The 26,828-nt window shown below is 34.3% G+C and overlaps 1 protein-coding gene across 2 annotated transcripts in view; it reads right to left on the reverse strand.

The window, feature by feature from the left end:
- The window catches only part of LOC114336198 (nose resistant to fluoxetine protein 6-like), a 151,852-nt gene that overhangs the window by 35,540 nt on the left and 89,484 nt on the right, over positions 1-26,828 (reverse strand). For both annotated transcript variants that reach the window (XM_050645732.1, XM_050645733.1), the window contains exons 8-10: positions 22,613-22,781; positions 14,816-15,012; positions 8,210-8,327 (exon numbers count right to left, since the gene is read on the reverse strand). In XM_050645732.1, the coding sequence (XP_050501689.1) occupies positions 8,210-8,327; positions 14,816-15,012; positions 22,613-22,781 (484 nt within the window). The remainder of the gene's footprint in view (positions 1-8,209; positions 8,328-14,815; positions 15,013-22,612; positions 22,782-26,828) is intronic.

The raw sequence follows: 26,828 nt of genomic DNA on the forward strand, positions 1-26,828 counted from the left end.
AGTAATTATTGAATTATCTCGTTTATTTTTAGTTTTACGACAAAAATGTTCCTATACAAAAATAGATAGAATTGAATTCTACACAATTTTGGTTTCTTTCATTTTTTTGCTAAGTTAATATTTAAGGTAGTATGTATGCGATAATGGCGTGAGCGTAAGACCTGATTGATTTTGTAGCAATTGTTTTTGTTCAATATCTACGCCATTTTAACTTAAATTGTTCCAAATGTGATTTCCTACAATTCCTTTTTAACAATTTTTTCATGCGGTTGATATTTTCCGCGTTCACTGGGAAAATAGTAAAAAGTGGGGGAGGGGGAAGGAGGGGAGGGTTGGGAGGGATAGGAGGGGGGCATAATTACTGACCTAAATATTTTTTCCGAGCTGCCCCAAATTTTATAATTCTATCCTTTAGGGGAGATCAATAGTAGTGTTAATGTAAAATCTCGACTGCATTCCGCGGTTGCATTAGCCGCCATATTGATTTTAAAGGGGAACCGTTGTTGCTTAATATCTCCGCCATTTTCAACTTCTCGGCAAAAATGGTAGGAACTAAAATTGTTGGAAACGCAATTTTCTACAATTTCTTTTCCACATTTTTTTTATGTGATCAATATTCTCCGAGTTACGGAGGAAAATAGTGGAAGCGGAGGGGAAGCATAATTATTGAATTGTCTCATTATTAACTTCACGACATAATTGTACATAAACAAAAATAAAGAGAATTATATTTTATACAATTTTTGAAACTTCCAATGAAACACCAACCAAACTAAGTACATAAAAGACATAAATAATAACTTCTCTGCCTTAAGTTCACTTAATTTTATTAACTAGCGGGTTTTATCGGTTGAATTTGTCTGTCGATAATTAGGTTTTATGCCAGCTAACATATTTTAATATTTCAACAATTGGACCCCGTTGGGGGGAATTTTCCCATTCCCCCCTCTTAGACCCGCCACTGGTTCTCTCGAAAAATTGTAGTAAATCGTAATTGCAACAATTTCAGTCTTTACACTTTTTGTCGAAAAGTTGAAAATGGGGAAGATATTGAACAAAAACAATTGCTTTAAAATCAATCGGATCTTACGCTCGCGCCTTTACCGCATACGTACTACCTTAAGTATTGATTTCATCAAAAAAATAAAAGAGATCAAAATTGTACAAAATTTAATTCTCTTCATTTTTGTATAGGTTAAAATTTGTTGTAAAAGTAATAATAAACGAGATAATTAAATAAATTAATAATTATGCTTTAACTGTCATTGTTTTTCCCCATAACTCGGAAAATATGGACCGCACGAAAAAAATTATAATAAACGAAATTATAGAAAATCCCATTTTCAACAATTTCAGTTTTTATCCTTTTTGTCGAAAAGTTGAAAATGGCGGAGATATTGAGCAAAACGGTTCACGTTTAAAATCAAGCTGGCGGCTAACGCAACGGTCAAATTCAGTCGAGATTTTAAATTTATACTACTATTGACCCCCCCTAAAGACTAGAAAAATAAAATTTGGGGCAGCTCCTAATGCAAGGTCAAATGGTATAGCCCGACTGGGCTATATCTATTATAAAAATTGAATAATAAATCTTCCATCTAGCTGTCTCAAGTACCTACATATATTCTAAAATTAATTATTAATTTAAAGATTTATTTAATTTATACCGTAGTTTTATGTTGATCGATCGGATTTTGACGAATAAACTAACATTGCCATAGAAAAGTGTCAAGGTTTTAAAAAATCCTTCGGTAAAGTATAAATTAGCACTTATAAGTCTAACTACGAACTAGTAAGCGATATTATTTCAAGAGTGGAAGCGCAAGGAATGCCACTTACTGAATCTGTAGAATTGCTTGACAGATATCAAAGGAAATAAAGGCGTAAGAGGAAATATTGGTGAAATTTTGAAAAAAAGTATAACGATGTATTTCTAACAATTATGTTATGGTTATTTACTGTTAATAGAAGTAGCAAAAATTTTAAATGGTAATCTCAGTGTCATTGTTGAATTAGATCCTGAGTTAATTAGTACCCTGAAGTAAGCACCAATAACATCCGGTGATATAGAAAGGTCATTTTTTACATGTGACATATTTTTTATACATGTTATTTGGCAGAAAATATACTCAGTGTTATTAGAAGTGTTACAACCAGAAGGAATCATTTCTGGAACTTAATTTTTTGGAAACATGATACATTTTCATCAAGAATAAAACGATAACATTGGCAAGACTTTTTATTGACATGTAATCAAAAAAAAATTAATAATGTGTTTGGCGACCCCCTAGCTGAATACACTCCTGTACACGTCTAGGCATTGACAAAATGAGATGATCGGTGTCTGCTTGTGGCCCCTCGTTCCAAGCAACTTGAATTTCATGGATTAACTATGCCAGAGTCTGCGGAGGATGGTGCAAAGTGGACAGACTCCTCCCGATCATATCCCACACGACATGTTCGATAGGATTTAAACCCAGTGAACGGGATAGCCATGGCAAAAAATTAACACCAGCTTCTTGGAGAAAGTCCATAGTTCGACGAGCAATATGGGGACGTGCGTTATCTTTCTGAAAAAGGACATTTCGACGGCCGTCTAAATAAGGCAGTAAAGTGGTTTGTAAGATTTCATTAACATAACGCGCATCTGTCATACTGCCTCGAATAAACAAAAGTTGTGATCGGCTACCATAGACAATAACCCCCCAAACCATTACTACAACTGTTCTGTGTAGATGCCTCTCAACAGCAAACCTGATATCTCGTCGCTCTCCACGGCAGCGTCTTATCATCTTACGACCATCATGTATACCTAAACAAATGAAATCGCTGAATGCTGCATTATGCCATTCTGCCACCCAATGCTGCCGTTCTCTGCACCAATTCACTCGTTGATGACAGTGGTCCACAGTCAAAGGAAGCACTCGTCGTGGCGGAATGAAACCAGTCCAAAATCTTGAATGCTACGGTATAGGGTACGTATAGTAACAAGTCTACCTTCTACTCCAATCCATTGGTCAGCGATTTGACGCGTAGTAGCAAAACAGTCTCGCAGAGCCAGGAGTCTAAAGCACCTATCTTGACGCTCTGTGGTACGCCTCGGTTGACCAGTTGGTCTTCTTCGTGTTCCTCTACCTTCGTTGGTCCATACATGATACACTCGCATAACTGTCATTGCCGTACAATTAACACGACGGCCAATTTCGCGATACGACAGACCCATATCTCTATAGGCAATAATTCTACCCCTGTCAAAATAGCTAAAATGGTGGTACTTTTGGTGTCTTCGAACTCGAGGCATATTCTTGCACTGAATACAATTAGACTGAGGAATAATAACTAAAAATTTCTGTACCAACCGGTCTTCATAAATTGGTCTTTTTACAAAAAAATTTAAAGATAAAACTTTTTTTTTTTTATTTAAAACACAAAACCACATCAACCGCGCAGGGTTATTAGTGGATATGACAATACAAAGTATTACATTAAGGGCCGGTTGTTCGAACGCTAATCAACAATGATCATTATCAAATATTTAATTACTGTCACCAAAACTGTCAATGTCAACTTTGTTTGGGTTGCTGAAAACATAATTAATTACAATTATGAGATTTATTATTAATTATGTTAATAATGATTGTTATATTAATTGATTATAGACTCCACAGACTTTTTAACAACCCAAACAAAGTTGACATTGACAGTAATTAATTATTTGATAATGATCATTCTTGATTAGCGTTCGAACAACCGGCCCTTAATATATAATACAATTTAATTTAATATTATACAATTTGATGTCTTTTAAATATGTTAACACCGATGAAACTTTTTTGGTGAGGATTGTCTTGAGGTCATCGTCTGTGATTCTATGGGATCTTCTTTCTTTTTGAAATTGAGGACACTCTTAATGTGATTGGCTTAGCTTCTAGGTCTGTTCTTACAAGGATGGCTACTCCGCCACTTGCCTGTTGTGCTATTCTATTTTTTGGAAAACATTGGTAGTTTTGAAGATTAATATTGTATTGCTTAAAATGGGTTTCTTGAAGACATAAGATCTTAGGGCATGTTTCGTTTATTAGAAGTTTTAATTGTTCTAAATGGGTGTAGAACCCATTGATATTCCACTGTAATATATAGGGGTTAGATTAGACATTTTCGAGTTCTGACTGAGAATGTGTTTCATCGGTCTCTTCTGTGGAAGAGAAATTATTGGGGCTTAGTTTCTTTCTTAATCGAGTTATATTATTTTTTAATTTTGAATTGTGGGTATAAGCGTGAACAAAATTAAGGATCTGAATTAATTCGGCTGTTTCGTTCGAATAGTTTTTTGAGGTTATTTCGGGATGTTTTGCGTTTAATGTGTTTTCGAGAAAGTCACATATTTCGTCGAAGTTAAGGACAAATGGTGGTGATCTGTTTGCGATTTTGTCTTTAATTGTCTCTAGGGAAAGTAAAAGTTCATCTCGAGAATTTCTTTTAGACGTTTTCGTTTTTTTCTTTGATTTCCTTGTTACTGGAGAAGTGAAGATACTTATGAGAATCGGTCTGTGTGGTATTTTCGTTGATTTCTGGAGACGATGAGATGAGCCTTTTTGGATGTTTTGTGACGTTTGGAATAATTTTAGGTTGTGTTATTTCTAATGGAGTAAGATTGCTGATCTTGTTGGAAGTTGATGATGTTGTTATTTTTAAAGTGTTTGTTTCATTTGTATTATTTGTAGGTCTTGACATGTCGTCAGTTTCTATGGTAGATTCTAATTGGTTATTAGAGACCTGTACGTCTGGGATCTGATCTAATATGTTTTGGGAAGATGCTGGGTGATCGTTAGAGGTGGATATTAAGGCTTTGTCAGAAGGTTTTTGTTCTGTTTGGTTATAAGGTAGATTTGTTATATATTGTGTGTTTTGGGAGGTTTCTGGAAGAGCTTTAGAAGTGGTTGGATTAGAATTGGTTGAGTCAGGATTTGTTGTATTAGAAGTGGGTGGATTAGAATTGGTTGAGTCAAGATTGGTTGTATTAGAAGTGGTTGCATTAGAAGTGATTGTATTAGCATTGTCAGGACATTCTGTTTCCTGGTGACCAATAGTCTTGCATTTTGAACAGTTGAATCCTTCTATAGAAAGGTATAGTCTGTAAGTGGTATTATCATGAGAGATCATGAAAGAATCGGGAATGGACATATTTTCTAAAGGTGTGATAAATGTTTGCCTTCTAAAACTCAAGACATGGCTGTATTCGCTTTCAGGCATTCCTACCCTAAGAAAAGTCATTTTAGAGAAGGCGCTTATACCCATTTTATGTAGTTCTTGTTCAATTAACGTGGTTGGAACAGAAGGACCAGCGTTTGATATTATCAGTCTTTGAGCTGGAGTGATAAGTCTTCTTATTTCTACTTGAATTTCTTTTATATTGACGTATTTGTGGGAATGCAGCAATGAATCAACCATATTTTTAGAAGAGAGATATATACATATTCTATTATTGGCTATTCTGGAAGCGAAAGATACGTTACGTGGACCAATTATTGAACCGACGGCTATGATGTACTCTTGAACTTTGGTTCCTTCAATACTAGAAAGAACTATGGCTTCGTCTTTTGTTGGTTGTTTAAACGTGTTAACAACACTGGAATATGAGATTTGAGATGTAGTTTGTGTAGTGTTCATGGTGTTATTCGAAGTCATGTTTGATTAATTTTGGAGACGTTGCAGGGCCGGCCCTGTCGCCGGTTCAAAAACCGGTGTGGATCTTGGCCCAAAACTGGTCCTATTTATATTTCTTGGATATTTTATAGGTTATATTATTATTAATATAAATATAATAGATGTGGTTTTTGGTACTCACGTCAGGTTTGCGGGGTTTACATGGTGTTTCCACTATAACAATGTGGAGGAACTAACAAAATAATTTTAAACTGTGTTTTTATCATTTAAAAACTGATAAATATCGCAGCGGTTTACAACGTGATGTATATTATCATTGTCAGGACCGTACTCGATAAAACTTTATTTTTAAAAAACTATAAAAGATAAAACATTGATATTGTTATCATAGTATGCTTTAAATACAGTCATTGTGTTGCCAAAAAATTAAGTTCAAGAAATGATTCCTTCTGGGTGTAACGCTTCTAATGTCACTGAGTATGTAATTTTTTGGTAGACGATCTGGAAAAACATCTTATTGTAAGCTATAACAATAGTCTTAATTCATATATCGTCGGCCTAATGTGAAAAGTGCCTAAGTCAAAAATTCCTGATTTTACAGGAGGGACAAAAAACTAAATGTGCATAGATTTACCTCGTTGTATACAACTAAATATAATGTGAAAATTTCACAAGTCCGTTTTAGTAATTAACTTGCTTAATTCAAATAATCAAACAATATGTTGTGTCATTTTAACCTGCACCCTCTATATACTCACCCGTTTACAACGAAAAACTTTTTATTGTATAAACATCAGAAAAGCACCAATACGTTTGAACGGTTTGGCCACTAACAAGAGCGGACTTGTGGGACTTGTGCGGATTATATATAATATGGTTTTCAACATTAATGGACTTATGCATGCAGATTTCGTTTTCACAATTTTAGCGAAATCTAGTAAACTATATTAGAAGAAAACAGAGCAGTATATAGCTTTTAGATAATGCTATAACAGTTGCCATCAAAAGTCTAAAATTGAATATTGTGGACTTATGCATTTTTCAAATTGGGACGACGATATGTACGTTATTATTATTAAATTTACGAGTACATATATACCAGATATTTGTAAATGTTTATTTTAACTGAATTAACGTAATAAAATGTTATTTGACAAAGTTTTTTAATGCAAATTCTGACTCTCATCATTATTTGGTTTGTTTGTCATTTATATAATTAATACGTGTATGAAAGTATTGTATATCGAAATAAAAATTATGCACATATTTGCAAAAATGTTTGCATATGTATGCGCATATTTTTTAAAAGTTTAGTGCATATATTATGTCCGGTCTCTAGTCATTAGGTACAAGATTAGCACCTAACGCCTTTACAGGTGCGACGCATATTAAAATTCTTCAATTTGAAAAACGTATTTTGAGTTTTTAAATATGTACCTTATTACAACGTGAATGTTAAGATTTTTACTTCTATTATGATTTCATTTCTGCACCAATCTTTTAGAGCCCGCTGTAGATTTAAATAAATGTTATATATTAATATTATTTTGAATCATTGTTTAAAATATTACAAATAAAAACGTGTATGCCGGGGATTCTCGCAACCTTTCTTGTTACGTTGGTGGGCGCGCCTATCGGAAGGTCGGAAGGGTAATTGCTTTGCATTATTAAGGAATTATTTTTCTTTTGGTTGCATCCTTAATTACTTAAATCATCAGCTAATTTAATTATGGTAGGGGAGCAAAGTATGCTAAATTTGCAGTCACTCGATCGTCATGGGGACCTATTGGGTTGTGATTATTGGGTCCTAAAACCAAAAAAAGTTAAGTAAAATTTTCCATTTTAGTTAAGGAATCCAAATCTGCAATAAAAATTTGGGAGTCCCATTTAAGATTTTAAAGTAACCCCCCACACCACCTCCGTGGGGGGTCGTGTTTGGTACCATTCGATAGATTTTTCAAAAACATTTTGAAAGTGTATTTTGCAGTTTTTCGATCTGATGTTCATTTTGCGAAATATCACGGGGTTTGTATTTAAATTTTTAAATTTACCCCCACCATTCTCTATGGGGGTCATGTTTAGTACCATTCGATAGATTTTTGAAAATATTGAAGACACATTTTTTAGTTTTTCGATCTGACGTTCATTTCGCGAAATATTCGCTCTTTTTGTTGAAAGTTTTTGACTCATCCATTGCCTTACGCCCTGCTCAAATCGTTAGATTTTTGAAATATACACTCTTTTGCATGTACTTACCTTACCTTATCTTAATCTGACAATTTCGAGTATTTTTAAGGATAGATTCTTTTTTCGGGCCCTCTTAACGAACTTCCCTGTGTTAAGAGCCAATATATGGTAGAGGTACATCTGCAGGGTACCAGGTTTCTCCCCATATGATAATCTGACGCGCTCGAGTAACTGCAAAAATCCCCGCTTGGGCTCCCCTACCATTATGTTTCTAAAGAGTGTATGTTCCAAACAGTTTGAAAATCAATATAAAGCTAATAAAAAAAATAATATGTACTGGAAATTGTTTACTTACGAAAACATATCTTGCTTTGAATTTACCCAAAAAAGGTTCACTTTTAGCGAATCTCATGAATATTCCCATCATAACGCCTATAAAATAGTCGGGCAATCTTCCGTGTGTATCAAAAGTACTAAAAGAAAAAGGACCAATTTTAAAAATAGTATAACCAAAAATTGCATGTCAACTAGGTAAACTTTTGTGCTTAGGTACTGTCTTAAAACTTTATTTGTCTCTAAAGCAGGTAACCCATTATGAACGCCCGGCACGGCACAGGACAGTCCAAATTTCTTTGTATAGTTTTAAATGAAACGTAACCCATTATGAGCGGCCAGCTCGGCTCGGCACAGTCCAGCACGCAAACGGGACGGCCGAAATTCTCCGAGGAGAATAAAATCCGTTGTCTCCTCGGAGAATTTTGGCCGTTCCGTTTGCGTGCTGGACTGTGCCGGGCCGAGCTGGCCGCTCATAATGGGTTACGTTGCATTTAAAACTATACAAATGAATTTGGACTGTCCTGTGCCGTGCCGGGCTGTGCCGTGCCGGGCGTTCATAATGGGTTTCCTGCTGAAGTCGAACGGCCAGAACGGCCAGTCGGCGCCAGTGCGTCATAATTCTTGGTAGTAAGCAGATATATTGTTGATTTTTTAATTGAAAGCGCGTTGTTTGTTTTGAAATATGGAAATATTAAATATAAAATTTGATTTGAGACATTCGAAAATATTTGGGAAATTTTGGATCATCTTTATGCGGGAAAAGATGATGAACATCGCCATATTCTCTTCTTTTTTTAACATTTCGTGAACCCAAAACCGATGTTTCCGTAGTAATTTTGCATTTTCGTCTGTTTCAATCTCAGTACAAATTTCACTTACTATTATAACTCCATTAATCTCCATGGCAAATGATCATTTTTCCGGTGCCGTGCCGTGCCGACCGTTACAAATGGGTTTTTGAACGTGCCGGCCTGTGCTGTGCCGTCCCGGGCTGTGCCGTGCCGGGCGTTCATAATGGGTTTCCTGCTTTATCCGTTTATGTACCCGGCAAACGAGCCTCTTGCAGTTGCCTCGTTATAGTGCCGATGCATTTATTTCCCGAAACAAAAGATTGTTGTTCTTCTTAGGCCAGGATAATAAGACAAAAATATACCCTGATCGTGACACTTCAACAGCCAGGGTACTGAAAAAGGACACCTTGTAACTATTTCCTGCGTAGGATCTGGCGGCCATTTTTATTTATAAACAATTTAGTGTCAAAAAACGGTCTTTTCTCCTTTTTTTTTCAAATTAATGGAATAACAGTAAGATTTATAGTTTTCATATTAAAAGCATCTTCGAGAGAATGGAAATAGCTTTAAAATGGCGTATTACAAAGTTTAATAATACTCATTTATTGTTAATATAATTGCGACAGAAATCGAAATTTAAAAAAAATTATTTCTCAATAACTGTTGTAAAAATAAGTGTACAGCTTTGAAATTTTTGTCAAATGAGGGTTCTTTGGTTCTTAATAAGTTACAAAAATTTCAAAGCGATTAATTTAATTGTTTAAATTTTATTCAAATTGTTTATCCCAGAGAGCTTTTTTGCAATAACATAAGTCAGAAAAAATACTGTAAGAACCATTCTACAGATGTCAAATGAAAGAGAATGAGCTAAACTTTCAAATTGATTTAAAAAAAGTGAATAAAAAAAGCATTTATTAGTAATAAATAATTATGCAAAAGTATCGTCAATTGTTTCTTATAAACTTTTTGAACAACTTTTTAAGAAAAAATCTATTGTTTTACCGTGTTTCAGGTGCACAACTACCCAAGTAATGTTATGTAAGTAGGTACTTGATAATTAATGAAAAATTATAACCAATTTGAAAACATAGCTCATATTCTTTCATTTGACACCTGTAGAATGGTTCTAACATTATTTTTTTCTGACTTATGTTATCGCAAAAAAAAAGCTCTCTGGGAGAAACAATTTGAATAAAATTTAAACAAATTAATGAATCGCTGTGAAATTTTTGTCACATATTAAGCACCAAAGAACCCTCATTTGACAAAAATTTCATAGCTGTACACTTGTTTTTATAACAGTTATTGCGAAATTAATGTTTTTGAAGTTACGACCTTTTTTCGCAATTACCTATTGGGACCGTGCAAGTTCGGAAAAGCGACACCTAGTTTCATTGCTCAGCAACTTTTTTCGCACTTTTAATTGTATTTAAAAAATTCAAAAAAGTTATAAGAAGAAAAATTAAGACTGAGGTTATGTTATTAAAATGTAAACAATTGTATGTAGTAAATAAAATTAATTATTAATGCAGTACTGCAAGCAAAATACAATTAATTAAATTTAATTTTATATATTTGCATATCATATCAATATTGTGGAGCAACATATAATTTTTCTTCTTCAATGACAGTAGGTATGAAATATACGCCAATTTGACAATTTCAATTGACAATATGAATTATTTCAGAAAGTTTCAAGATTTCTCCGATATTTGCGCACGATCGTTTCTCGTATCCCCTCCAAGTATTTGCACACCGCGAATATTAACAATAAAGGAATATATTAAACTTTGTAATACAACATTTTAAATCTTTTTCCGTTCTCTAGAAGATGTTTGTACTAAGAAAACCATAAGTGTTACTATTTTCCATTAATTTGAAAAAAAAGGAAAAAAGGCCGTTTTTTGACACTAAATTGTTTATAAATAAAAATGGCCGCCAGATCCTACGCAGGAAATAGTTACAATTTGTTCTTATAGGTATTACCTGTCGAAAAAACGCTTCAGATACCCTGGCTGTTGAAGTGTCATGGAAAAAACCTTATTAACCTGGACTATCTGCTAGTGTTATAATTTCATCCAAATTGTTTGTCCTCACTCATCACTTAGGTTGTTAATTTTAACGTTGTGTTTAATAAATTAATTCTCTGGGTCCCATTCGTCTCTCTTTTTGAAGGAAAGTATTAGGATACTACTACTTGATCTCTGTGTTCCGTAGAAGTCGTGTTCTATCTATTCTCGTAGACGGCTAATGTCAAAATTTCAGCCAAATCTAAATTATAGTATTGTCGTGATTGTGTCCGCGGATTTTATTAAAATAGAAAAAGAGCAATATCGGTCGGTGATTCGATTCTTGTTTTTGGAAGGGAAATCACGCAGCGAAATCAAAGAGCGCTTGGATGCTTTGTACGGTGACTCTTCTCCTTCGATGGCAACTGTCAAAAATTGGTGTAATGAGTTTCGACGTAGACGAATGTCGGTTTTTGACGAGCCACACGTAGGTGTCCCGAAAATGGCTACTACGGAGAATAACGGGACAAAAATCCACGATCTTGTATAGGCACAGGCGCGGATACAGGAGGGGGGTCAAAGGGTCTATAGACCCCCCTATTGTATTTAGTCTATAAGTATTTTTTTATTATTTATTATTTTTTTCTGTCAACTCTAAACTTTAAGCCATCAGTAGAACACTAAATTAAACGACAACCGCTTCCAAAGAATTATTGAAAGAAGCAATAAAATATAATAAAAACAGCCTTTTCTGAAAAATAAATTGAAGGCGTATTTGTTTGGGTACCGATGGAGCCATAAACAACGGAAATATTTTTCTCAATTCAAAGAATAACAGAAATGATATCTTAAAATGCAAATACATTACACTGGGTATAAACCTTATCTCATGAAAAGTCACGTTTCAAATTTGCGGTAGGTACAATAAAGATATAAAAATTTGAATTTTACTAGATAATCCAGGGACGCGTATCTACTTATTGAGGGTAGAAACGTTAATGTATATTAACACCTCTGGTGACAATTTACACCTTCAGCTGGAAAAGTGACCAGTGAGATCAATAGTCGTGAATTGTGTTTACTAGCGTTGACTAATAATTATTCATTAATTATTAATAGTGAATATGTCCAAACGAAAGATTCAAACCGACATAATGCAGTTCATAAAGAAGCCACGTTCTCAAGTAAGTCCTCGGTCTACTAATGTTGCCGATGGTAATAGTAGGCCTACGTTAACGTCAGCTGTTGGAAACTGTAGTATTGGTGTAAATGCATTTTCACCAGAATCAGTTACGTGTGATACAGATTCGGCAGCCACTAATTATAACGATATCGGTTGCTTTGTGGGTAACGAGAAGTGCAGTGACGACTTAAAATATCGTGTCCTAACTAATCCTTGGGTTCCCGAAAGTGAATACAAATTTCCAAAGACATTAGAATCGGGACAGTCAAGACAATTCCAGCTTATGTGGTTAACTAAATTCCCGTTGCTATCTTACAGTTTCGTTCATAATATGATCAGTCCATGGTATTTTCAAAATTTTTCTAAGAAGGCACGTTTCAAATGTCTCCAATTTTCTCATTATGTCAACATTAGCAGTCCAAGCTTCAGTACCTTAAAAGAAGAATAGAGTGGACATTTTACCCCTCGAAATAGGAGTTACAGTTTGAGTCTTTGGTTACTCATACTCAGCAATTTCCTTATCTTCAAAAAGGCTGCTTTTGATTGGTATATTCTTGATTAAATTTCTGACTGCGTATTTAGAATTTTCCTTAATCCAGACTCCTAAGTATTTCATTTTGTCTACTTGTACAATATCTTCATTTTTTATCTGGATTCTTGTTATGACTTTACAATTCTTACTGATAACCGTAAACTAGGCTAACGTTTTGTTTTCTTTATGTTTACTGTTAAACCAAACTGTTCCCAGTATCACAAATTGTGTTTAGTAGCGTTATGTATTGCTTTCCGTAAATCTGGTTTATAGTTACTTTATTCACAACTTGTAAAACCAATATGTTAATATATTTGTCTATATTGTTGTATTATTCCCAACCTTAGATAAAGATTTTTGTCACATTTGTCACTTCTTATTTTTTTAAATTGTGTATATTAATGATGATTTAATATTAAATGTATTTATCAGTGGCGTACTGAGCATGGTTCCGCGGGTTCCGCGGAACCAGGGCCAGGATCCCGCAAAGGTCCGCTCTAAAGCGCTTTTTTCTTCTTTTGTTTCTAATTTGATGGGGCCATTTTGAACTACACAAGTACACGCCACGAAATGTAACTGCTTAATAAATCTTAATTTTTGTCTAGGTACTTATTAATAAAGACAAAGAATAACTTTTCATTAAAAAATTTGAAATTAAAATTTATTAAGAAACACAAGGAACGCTTTTGTAAGGTTCCTTGCTCGTTTTACCTACTTGCTGAAGTCCTTGTTTAAAGACTACCCGCCGGTGCCTGCCTACATGTGCTAACTCAAACACTTGTGTATTTTTTTTTATATTAGCACGATGCATTAATAAGATGTAGGTAAACTACAAAGTTGCAAAAATTCGGAAACTGAGATATTCAATGCAAGTTTTATACGGTCGGTCATAAAAATAATCCCAATACAATAAGCTAGATGCTCGATACTCGTGTTATACAATGTGAGATTTTATTGGGCGGGTGGGCCCACATCCCAACTGAAACCAGGGCCCGCTGATCTATCGGTACCCCACTGGTATTTATGAGTATTCCGTTTTATTTTACTTGCAACTACGGCTTAATAATACGGAAAGAGTCCCATCAGTGCTCAATCTTTTTGATACTGTAGGTATCTGGGATTATAAATATAGTGTATTTTATCGTTAGAGTAAGTGTGAGTCGTAGGTATGGCTAAATCTAGAAAATATAATATTTGAGGTAAGTGTGACCCCCCCCCTCTTTATGAATTTCTAGATCCGCGCCTGTATAGGCAGACCACCGACTGAAGATGCGCGAGATAGCTGACACAGTAGGCATCTCAAAAGACCGCATAGGTCATATCCTGCCTGAAATTTTGGGCATGAGAAAGCTGTCGGCGCGATGGGTGCCGCGTTTGCTCACTTCAGATAATAAGCACAGCCGTGAGACCACTTCAGAGCAGTGTTTGACGCTATTTAAGTGTAATCCAAAGGAGTTTTTACGTCGTTTCATAACCATCAACGAAACATGGAAACCAAGGAACAGTCGAAAGAGTGGACAGCACCCGACGAACGTGCTCCGAAGAAGGCGAAGACTGTCCAATCGGCGGCCGGAAAGGTGATGGTCAGCATTTTCTGAGATTCACAAGGTGTGATCTAGATCGACTACTTGGAGAAGAGTAAAACGATCACAAGGCCCTATTATGCCGAATTATTGGGCCGATTTGACACCGAATTGAAGAAAAAAACGACCCCATTTGGCAAAGAAAAAGTGCTCTTCCACCATGACAACGCACTGGCTTACACCTTCGCCGTCGCCATGGCCAAATTGGTCGAATTGGACTACGAACTGTGGCTCCATCCACCGTATTCTCCATATTTGGCCCCGTGCGACTACTTTTTGTTTCCAAACTTGAAAAAGACCCTCGCTGGGCAGAAATTTAAGTCGAATGAGGAGGTCGTCGCCGCCACGAAAGCCTATTTTGCAGACCTCGAGAAAAGGTATTTTTCAGATGGGTTAAAGAAGTTGGAGCATCGCTGGGTCAAGTGTATCGAGCTAAAAGCAGACACTTTTCCAAAATTTTCCTTTTTTTTGTAGGCTAAGTACTTATTATAAGGGCTAAGTATTTCTAAATAATACAATGTACTTACTTTTTCGTGTATTCCGGAAACAATAATTTGGATGCTATATGTATTAACAAAAATAAAAAATTTAATCCTGTTAAGATTAACATTGCTAATTTAAATCCACCTGGTGATTTTAAAACTATAGATATGGGTATCAATACCAAAGGGGCAAGAATAAATAGCTGCATATCCGCTGATAAATACCAAAGAGGGATCATACACTAAAAATAGAAAAAATGAGAAATTAATGTCATCAAAACTAAAATTTAAACTCTTAATTTTGTTATTTATATTCGCTCCCTGTATGACTGACGCGACACCTAGCGTAGCCGCCTGAAATTTTTGGTGAACACAATTATTAGACGTTAAACATATAATACACATATATGACATATTTGACGTTAATGTAATATTTATTTGCCATTTTTGATAAAATTTATTATACAAAAAATAAGTTCGAGTGTCAAATAAACATCAAATTAAAAAGCGAATATTTGGAATTTCTTTCAAGAAAATATCATGTTTAAGGGTTTTTCTTCACTTTTTCGTTATAGTTTAGTTGTCGGTATTAACATTAATTAAGTGTACATCGAAAACAATTAGGCATTATACCAGATTTTAACATTAGCTGTAGCTGTAGTGTAACTCAAAATGGAAATAGATGACGATAACCACCAGATCGGGGAAGGAAAGAAAGTCAGTTTGAAAATATAAATATAAATAATAAAAATCAAAACGGCAATAACAAGGTAAGCGAAATATCTATTGAAAAAAATTATTATTCAATCATTATTCGCCAAGGTTGTCATATTTCGCCGCTACGGGCGCTGACATAGTTTCGTGTATCCCCACTATATTCACGCACGGAGCGAATACATATTGAAAATGTATCATGATTTTTAAAGTGAAAATGAAATAGTTTTATTTTGGCCCCTATTACGGAATGACCTAATCAAAATTTTTAGATGTGAAAGCTCTATTGACATTTTGGTGTCTAGATTTTAATCTTAGTGTAAAAAGATGACAGCAACTATAGAAATACTGAAGTGTAAGACTCTAGCTTAGAAATGTTTAGTTAGTTTTGGTTAAAAATAAGTTACTCATTGTTCTATCAGTGAGTAGATTGTAATGTTACCCGAAGGAGCGTAATAAAAAATATATTAAGAATATAAAAATAATATCACTTTTAAAAATAATGTTCTACTAACGATAATGTTTTATTATAAAATAAAATATCAAGAAACAAAGAGAATTTAAAACGAACTAAGTTCTCAATCTAGTAGTACAGAAACCGACATAATATCGTTCTCCATACTACCAGATTGGCAACAGATGGAAATCTCTTTGGTTACTACCTCCGCGGCTCTCAAAAATTATAAGCCATACGGGTACCGAGACTAACAATAAGATGAGGGAATTTTAAATAATTCACGTCCCATCTGCTCAGCGTGGTAAAGTACCAACAATAAGATTTCCAAAGTACTCCAAAAGAGTAAATAAATTAAAAAATGTATATAGTCGAGGAAATGAAGCATTTTGGCTCGCAATTTTTTCGTCCAGCATGGATTTACTTGAAATTTTCACAGAAGGTAGGGAATAGTCCAAGGATCATTTTCTATATCATGCCGCTTTACGCTAAAACCTTGGGGGTGGTTGTCACCCCATCTCGGGGGCGGGAATTTTTTATTACATTTTAACCATGTAAATCGATGTAAAAAGCAATTCTAAGAAAAAAATGTTTTTTACATTTTCTTCGTAAAACTAATATTTTTCGAGTTATTCGCGCTTGAAAGTAACAGTTTTTCGATGAAAAAATCGACTTTTTTAGTGGGTTTTTTGAGAATACCTCGAAAAATATGCATTTAGTAAAAAAAACTGTAGATATCAAAATTGTATATTTTAGTAACACAAACCAAATTCTTTTTCTTTAATATCTTTAAGACCAATACAAACCGAGATACGGCATGTTAAAAGTTAGCTTTTTTCGTCAAATGCATAATTCGAAATATTCAAAGGAAAATAACAGAAAAACTGTGCACTTTTCGAGGAAAACTTAAATAATATTTTTTAAGTATACAGTTAGGTCTTTCAAAAAATAATAATACAAAGTTTCTAGCCTAAGAATGAAGCGACTTATGATCAAAAAAATGTCGGTACCTGCTTTTCTCTATGAAAAAATCAGTGAAAACAACCCCCTAACTATCCTCCTAAGTAAAAAATTGGTCTTCACCTTTCTGTAGTTCCTTTTTTGTTTGTATTATCAATACACCCAAAAAGATTTTGACCTATTTAAAAGGCCTAATTTTAGAAAAATTGGGAGTTTAAAGAAAAATTAATTTTTTGGAATTTCCCATTTTTCACCTTTTACTTCAAAATATCTCCGAAAATACTGGAAATACGAAAAAATGATGGATTACTAAATTGTAGCTTTTTTAATAACTAAAATTGCTTTGTATATAGATTTTCATTACAGTGAACACTTACAGAGATATAGCTGTTTAAATCCTCTATTTACGAGCAAACACCCCCTTATTTGAGCCCTGTAAACCCACCCTAATTAAAACCTAAGGGATCTTACGGAATTTAGTTTACAAAGTCTTATAACTTTTCAAAAATTCTACTTTAAAAAAACTTTTTATCGCCAAAAATAAAGGAGCTATGTTTATAAAACTGAATTTTTTTTTTTCGAAAAATTTGAATAGTCCGCTTATGGATAATTTTCAATGTATGTATAATACCACAGAACCGGTTCGTATACTGGAAGATGACTAAAAAACTATTTTTGCGTTTGTATTTGTACATATTTGTAAATTCGTATTTTTGTGTAAATAAATGTTTTTGTAATTCTTTAATTCTACTTTTTTTTCTGTATAGATCTATTAAAATATCTACTTATAAAAACTGTAATGTTATTAATGGTGGTTTTTAAGGGTTGAAATGTTATGATATTATATCCTAAAGTATAAAACAATCATTATTTAACCAATCAAAACCAAATTTTACTCATATTAAAGTTTACAATATTTTTATATAATTTTTGACAATAAGGGGTAGTTTACACCCCTAAAAATGATCAACTCCCTTAACCCGCCATTACACGCGCTATGAGGAAATCCCTCACCATATTTGTTTATAACCAATGAAATTGTGTAAACTAATACGATAACCTTAAGCACCCAGGAATGCCTTTAGCATGGTTTATGAGAGGGTATGAAAAAGTTATAGAATATTTCAGGCGGTCAGTGTGCTGTGTGATAGTTGAAAGAAGAGACATCCCTCGTCAAGTGAGGGAATTCCTCACTGCGCGTGCAATCACAGTGAAATCACGTTTCTATTATCTCAAAGACACTTTTAGGTTTGTATTTAATATTTAGGTAGGTTTAATTAAAATATTATTGTTTGGATTAGGTTAGGAACAGTGGCACACCGAGGGGGGGTTTGGGGGTTAAAATTCCACCCAGAGCATATAGAAATATATATAAAAGAAAGTAGGAAAATGTAACTTGTCTTTCACAAATAATACAAAAAACTTTAGGTGCCCAAGCAAACCCCCTCCCCCCAGAGGAAAATTCTAGGTGCGCCACTGGTTAAGAACCCATGTTTAAATTTACCTATTCTAATTGGGAAATAAGCCACAATTTAACTTGAAAAATTGTTTTTATTGACGTTTCGAATTCCACCTCGGACGTCGTTATCAAAATACAAAATATTAATAGTTAATTACACAAATGCCAAAAAGAAATAGCTTCAGAACAGTTTTTAATTTTAATTTGTATTTTTAGTAAAATGAATTCGCGTAAAGAACGTTAATTTCTTCAGTGGCTTGCTGAAATTGAAAATTAAGAAAACTTGCTTTTGATCTATATTATTTTTACTTTTGTTTTGTTAAATTAATAAAAAACATTGGTTTACAAGACTTTCTATAATATGTGAGTACAACCCATTTTATATTTATACATGTTGACATTCATTCTTCCTCGAAATAAGTCGAATTTATGTAGGTGAGGGCGACGCTCATACGCGTGCAACCACGTCACAATAGAAGACGCGTGTAACGGCGGGTTAAACATGATATAGAATATGAAGTACAGGGTGAGATGATCCTTATCCCAATTTTTTATGTAAATCGATGCAAGCCGAAATTATTCTTTTAGGATAAGTAAATTTTTATATATAGCTCCAACAAGGGTGGTTTTAAGGGTTGAAATATTATGATAGTATATCTTAAAGCATAAAACAATCATTATGTAAGTAATAAGAACCAAATGTTGACAATATTAAAGTTTAAAATGTTATTGTATAATTTTTTACAATTAGGGGTAGTTTTCACCCTTAAAAAACCAAAAGCGTACTACGGTTCAATATTTAAAACGAACTAGAGGGCGCAATAAGCCTAATCCCAAATTTTTGTACAAATCGATGCTGGACGAAAAAATTGCGAGGTTTTGCCATTTTTTCAGCTTTATTTCCTCCACTAATAACCAAATTGAAAATATTTATACATTTCTTAACAAGAATTTAGCCTAAAAACCTTTAATATATATATATATATATATATATATATATATATATATATAAAATGATGTTGGATAATCGAGTACAAATATAAAAATAAATAAGCAAAATCATTGGCTAATACTCGTAAAGTGAATGTGAATTTAGTTGGAAATATATAAAATGATGAAGGGTCATCATTCCATACATTTCTGTGCAACTATATACACCGGTGTTTCGGCCTATTTGGGCTTCGTCAGTATAGTGTAGCAAGTTAAAAAAGTTGTTTGTTAACTTGTAAAAGGATTACTACAGGAGCAAGGTTACCAATTTTGGTCAGGTTGTTAGAAGACCCGCAGTCGCAAGGCTACAACTAACATTGCCAAGGAGGTAAAGCTACCTGAGGAAATGAAAAGCCATAACATTATTAAATAAAATGATGTTGGATAATCGAGTACAAATATAAAAATAAATAAGCAAAATCATTGGCTAATACTCGTAAAGTGAATGTGAATTTAGTTGGAAATATATAAAATGATGAAGGGTCATCATTCCATACATTTCTGTGCAACTATATACACCGGTGTTTCGGCCTATTTGGGCTTCGTCAGTATAGTGTAGCAAGTTAAAAAAGTTGTTTGTTAACTTGTAAAAGGATTACTACAGGAGCAAGGTTACCAATTTTGGTCAGGTTGTTAGAAGACCCGCAGTCGCAAGGCTACAACTAACATTGCCAAGGAGGTAAAGCTACCTGAGGAAATGAAAAGCCATAACATTATTAAATAAAATGATGTTGGATAATCGAGTACAAATATAAAAATAAATAAGCAAAATCATTGGCTAATACTCGTAAAGTGAATGTGAATTTAGTTGGAAATATATAAAATGATGAAGGGTCATCATTCCATACATTTCTGTGCAACTATATACACCGGTGTTTCGGCCTATTTGGGCTTCGTCAGTATAGTGTAGCAAGTTAAAAAAGTTGTTTGTTAACTTGTAAAAGGATTACTACAGGAGCAAGGTTACCAATTTTGGTCAGGTTGTTAGAAGACCCGCAGTCGCACAGAAATGTATGGAATGATGACCCTTCATCATTTTATATATTTCCAACTAAATTCACATTCACTTTACGAGTATTAGCCAATGATTTTGCTTATTTATTTTTATATTTGTACTCGATTATCCAACATCATTTTATTTAATAATGTTATGGCTTTTCATTTCCTCAGGTAGCTTTACCTCCTTGGCAATGTTAGTTGTAGCCTTGCGACTGCGGGTCTTCTAACAACCTGACCAAAATTGGTAACCTTGCTCCTGTAGTAATCCTTTTACAAGTTAACAAACAACTTTTTTAACTTGCTACACTATACTGACGAAGCCCAAATAGGCCGAAACACCGGTGTATATAGTTGCACAGAAATGTATGGAATGATGACCCTTCATCATTTTATATATTTCCAACTAAATTCACATTCACTTTACGAGTATTAGCCAATGATTTTGCTTATTTATTTTTATATTTGTACTCGATTATCCAACATCATTTTATTTAATAATGTTATGGCTTTTCATTTCCTCAGGTAGCTTTACCTCCTTGGCAATGTTAGTTGTAGCCTTGCGACTGCGGGTCTTCTAACAACCTGACCAAAATTGGTAACCTTGCTCCTGTAGTAATCCTTTTACAAGTTAACAAACAACTTTTTTAACTTGCTACACTATACTGACGAAGCCCAAATAGGCCGAAACACCGGTGTATATAGTTGCACAGAAATGTATGGAATGATGACCCTTCATCATTTTATATATTTCCAACTAAATTCACATTCACTTTACGAGTATTAGCCAATGATTTTGCTTATTTATTTTTATATTTGTACTCGATTATCCAACATCATTTTATTTAATAATGTTATGGCTTTTCATTTCCTCAGGTAGCTTTACCTCCTTGGCAATGTTAGTTGTAGCCTTGCGACTGCGGGTCTTCTAACAACCTGACCAAAATTGGTAACCTTGCTCCTGTAGTAATCCTTTTACAAGTTAACAAACAACTTTTTTAACTTGCTACACTATACTGACGAAGCCCAAATAGGCCGAAACACCGGTGTATATAGTTGCACAGAAATGTATGGAATGATGACCCTTCATCATTTTATATATTTCCAACTAAATTCACATTCACTTTACGAGTATTAGCCAATGATTTTGCTTATTTATTTATATATATATATATATATAAATTTTCAAAAAGGCTTTCAACTGAGTCATCATCATCATCAATAGCGTTTCAACTTTTCCTGAGTTTTTGCCGTGTTTACTATTGCCACTGCCTTCCATGTCTGTCGTCGTGTGCCACTATTTCCCATTGCCTCACTCCCATTTACTCCAGAGTCTCACTGATTGCGTCTTTCCACCTTTTTTTAGGTCATCCTACAGATCGTCTCCCATCTGGTCTTTCCCAAAACACATTATTAGTTATTAGGCGATTGTCGTTTGCCTCCATTCGTTTGTCACGCTCTTTCTTGAAGGACCATATGTATAGTCCGTCCGCTATAATTTTTCCCATGTGGTACGATTCATTTTTAATTAAATTAAGTCAAAACATAAATTGAAACGAACGTCGACGTGTATATACATTTTGTATACTGTATACTATATACCACACATATCGGCGTACGTTTCACTTTTTGTTTTGACTTAATTTGATTGAAAATGAATCGTACCGCATGGGAAAAGTTATAGCGGACGGACTATATATTACTCGAAACTCGAAGGAATTTACGTCCCACATTAGCAATTTATTTACTTCTTGTTTAGTTAGCGTCCATGTTTTGTTTCCATGCGCGACTGCGTCTTATTATAGTTTTGTAAATTTGGATTTTTGCACCTCGTGAAAGGAGTTTTGACCTTATGAGAGATGTTGCATTGCAAAGAAAGATCTGTTTCCCGCATTATTCGCATTTCAACTTCTCGTTGTACTTTGTTGTCAGTGGTGATTGTTGCTCCTAAATATTTAACTTCTTGAACCACTCCGAAGTTATGATCATTTATAATAATATTTTGCATTATTTGCCGCCGTTCTTGTTTTGAAACTACCATGTATTTTGTTTTATCTTTATTTACTTTCTTCAAAACTCGAGAAAATATCCTTAACTTCCAATGTTGATTTGAAAAACGATCTTTGCTTCCCTATTAGGCACTACAGAAAATTGGCCGTCCTTAAAAATTTGCTTGATGATAATAATGATCTTTAGTCGTCTTTGTTATTAGGCTACCCGATTAAAAATATAATGCCCTAATATCTGCAGAACAATACTAAATTCTTACCAGTTGATCCCAATTAGCATAATTTTGGATATAAAGAAAATAAGACCACCAGTATGTTTTACAATTATTTATTTCAGTTTGACATCCAGGCTGCCATAATGGTCCATTACCCATGTGTTTAAATAAATACACCGCCAATAGATAGAGCACTAGTACTGGTGCAGTTATTCTGAAATAAATGTTTTAATATATTGCAAAAAATACTTAAAGTAACTTTAATCATCAAGTAATCATCGATTATGTCATCACGCCCAGATGGATGACGTCACTATATATAAAAAACAATTAAAATATAAAAATAAAAATCGACCTGTTTCAAGATTTTTCCTTAAGGCCATCGGTGCATAATTCGAAAATATTTTACGGCTATCCCTACTTTTTCTGTCTTTACACGGCAAATTATGTGTAGTAAAGTTCACACTGGTATGGATATGTAAACATTACTAGAATGTCATTCTACTTGACAATGTCATCATTAACGTTGTTCTGAAGCTATTTTCTTGTGGCATTTTTATAATCAAGTATATTCAAATGGGAAATAAGCCACAATTTTACAATAACCAAATTTTATCAAATATGTCAACACGCATGGGATAATGAACATAGAGTTCAGTGGAGAGATTCAAGTATAGTCCTGAAAGAAGCAGATAGTAAAAAGAGAAAAATCAAAGAAGCGGCTCTAATTATGCTAAATGAAACCAATTGTGTCGCAAATTCCTCGGTAGAATGCAGTAGGATGTGGTTACCCATATTAAACGAGGAAGTCAATAGAAAGAAAATACCACAATTAGTAAATCAGTAACATATCGAGTTAGTACATATTTAGTATTTTAGTATTATTTAAAATTTAAAATATCAAGTCAGAATTTGGTATTATTTTTGAGAATAAACTAAATGTAAACCCAAATACTTACGATGTCGGGATAGTATCACGAGGTTTTTCCTGGTTTTCCCTCGTGAGAAAAAAGAGCACTTTTTAGATGGGGAAAAAGTATTGAATTAGCGACCGTCATTGCTTCGACGAAATACTGTTTTGACGTGAAAACTTCTTTAGATACGTTTTGCGCTTTTTAAGTGGAGAAAAAGTATTGAATTAGCGACCGTCATTGCTTCGACGAAATAAATTTTTGAAGTGAAAACTTCTTTAGGGACGTTTTGCACTTTTTGGATGGGGAAGAATTATTGAATAAGCGACCGTCATTGCTTCGACGAAATAAATTTTTGAAGTGAAAACTTCTTTAGGGACGTTTTGCACTTTTTAGATGGGGAAAAAGTGTTGAATTAGCGACCGTCATCGCTCAGGCGAAATAAATTTTTGAAATGAAAACTTCTTTAGGGACGTTGTGCACTTTTTGGATGGGGAAGAAGTATTGAATTAGCGACCGTCATTGCTTCGACGAGATAAATTTTTGAAGTGAAAACTTCTTTAGGGATGTTGTGCACTTTTTAGATAGGGAAAAAGTATTAAATTAGTGACCGTCATTGCTTCGACAAAATAAATTTTTGAAGTGAAAACTTTTTTAGGGACGTTGTGCACTTTTTAGATGGGGAAAAAGTATTGAATTAGCTACCGTCATCGCGACCGTCATTGCTTGGACGAAATAATGTTTTGAAGTGAAAACTTCTTTAGCGACGTTTTGCCCTTTTTAGATGGGGAAAAAGTATTGGATTAGCGACTGTCTTCGCGACCGTCATTGCTTTGACGAAATAAATGTTTGAAGTGAAAACTTCTTTAGGGACGTTGTGCACTTTTTGGATGGGGAAGAAGTATTGAATTAGCGACCGTCATTGCTTGGACGAAATAATGTTTTGAAGTGAAAACTTCTTTAGCGACGTTTTGCCCTTTTTAGATGGGGAAAAAGTATTGAATTCGCGACCGTCTTCGCGACAGTCATTGCTTGGACGAAATAATGTTTTGAAGTGAAAACTTCTTTAGGGACGTTTTGCCCTTTTTAGATGGGGAAAAAGTATTGGATTAGCGACTGTCTTCGCGACCGTCATTGCTTTGACGAAATAAATGTTTGAAGTGAAAACTTCTTTAGGGACGTTGTGCACTTTTTGGATGGGGAAGAAGTATTGAATTAACGACCGTCATTGCTTCGACGAAATAAATTTTTGAAGTGAAGACTTCTTTAGGGACGTTGTGCCCTTTTTAGATGGAGAATAAGTATTGAATTAGCGACCGTCATTGTTTCGATGAAATATATTTTTGAAACCGAGACTTTTTTAGGGGCGTCATACACTTTTTAGATGGGGAAAAAGTGTTGAATTAGCGACCGTCATGGTTTCGGCGAAATACATTTTTGAAATGAAAACCTCTTTAGGCGCGTTGTGCCCTTTTTGGATGGGGAAGAAGTATTGAATTAGCGACCGTCATTGCTTCGACGAAATAAATTTTTGAAGTAAAAACTTCTTTAGGGACGTTGTGTACTTTTTAGATGGGGAAAAAGTATTAAATTAGCGACCGTCATTGCTTCGACGCAATAAATGTTTGAAGTGAAAACTTCTTTAGGGATGTTGTGCACTTTTTAGATGGGGAAAAGGTATTGAGTTTGCGACCGTCATTACTTTGCCGAACTAAATTTCGTACGTATATATATTATGTGTATGTATACATAAATAGCATAGAATGTACGCAACGCGTATATAATATAGGTATAGCACTTCTTTTTGGATGGGGAAAAAGCATTGAGCTCGTAATTTATATACTATGTGAAGTTTTCACTTCTGTCGGCACTCCCATGAGTGCTTTAATTTTATTTTCGAATCCTGAAGAAACTAATAAATGTTTTTAAAAAATTTAAACGCAGAATGAAAGACTAAATTATTGTCGAGGGCCGAAAGTCCCTTAGAATTAATAAAAAGTTTCTTTTGAATAAGATATTTGAAATTAAATATCACACTACATTTTCTCTTCATTTTTCACTACTTAACTTATTAAACTAAACAATATAGAAGTTTTCAGGGACTTTCGGCCTTCGGTAATAACGTAGTCTTTCATTCTGCGTTTAAGTTTTTCAAAAATACTTATTAGTTTTCTCAGGATTCGAAAAAAAATGAATCCCCATTTGAATAGCATTGCAGCCGAAAATACGTACCCATCCCCTTAAAGTTGTGAGATTACGAAATAACGAATTTATTTCTTTCATTTCACCATACTGTATGCCTCCCACAAGCTGACGATGCTAAATATCTTGGCATCCATTTGGACCGACGGATGACTTGGAAGAAACATATATTCACCAAAAGAAAACAGCTCGGTCTTAAATTTAGCAAAATGTATTGGCTGATTGGACGCAAATCTAAATTATCATTGGACAACAAAATACTGTTGTATAAGGCCATTCTCAAACCTGTGTGGACATATGGTATACAACTTTGGGGAACCGCCAGTAATTCCAACATTGACATCCTTCAAAGATTCCAAAACAAAGTGTTGCTAACCATCGTCGATGCACCTTTCTACATCCCCAACAGGTTCATTCTACACGACGTCAAGTTGGAATCCATCAAGGAAGTGATCTACCAGTTCAGTGTTCGTTACAGTGAAAGCGTGTCAGTGCACCCTAACGTGTTGGTCAACCGTCTAATGTCAACGAAGTGCGTAGACTTGGACGCCTGCTGCCTGCCGACCTGTCTACAGGACTCAGATAAGTTTTAGCTTCTAAGGACATATAGACACCAATAAGTACTCTCGTTGTCAAAAAAAAACACTAAATTTAAATTTAGCTAGTTCTTTAAAGGAGATTACTCACTTGAGTGATACTCTGCATGTCAATCTCACATTTGTCAAAGCAAACGCTTATTGCCCTTCCGGTAGATTGCAGAATCCATAAAACCATACTGTATACGGCGAGCATATTAGGATAAGAGCACTTCAAGAATGGGAAAATTGCATCTCAATAAATGGTCATAAGATAAACAACCCACGTTTCGCAGATGACACAGTCCATCTTGCAAACAGTCAATCAGTCAAGCAGAACTGATTGATCTTATACGACTGGTCGAAAACAAAAAAATCAAATATTTGGTCTGCAATTAAACATATCAAAGACAAAGATCATGATAGTGGATATACTACATAACAATCATCCACTCATAACCTCAATTGACCGCTTTTGAGGTTGTGAGCTCATACTTATATCTGGGATCATTGATCACAATCACAGGGTCACTGCAGGAAGAAATAAAACGTAGATGTGATCTCGCAAAAGTT

Source organism: Diabrotica virgifera, chromosome 3, assembly GCF_917563875.1.
Source record: "Diabrotica virgifera virgifera chromosome 3, PGI_DIABVI_V3a".
Lineage (NCBI taxonomy): Eukaryota > Metazoa > Arthropoda > Insecta > Coleoptera > Chrysomelidae > Diabrotica > Diabrotica virgifera.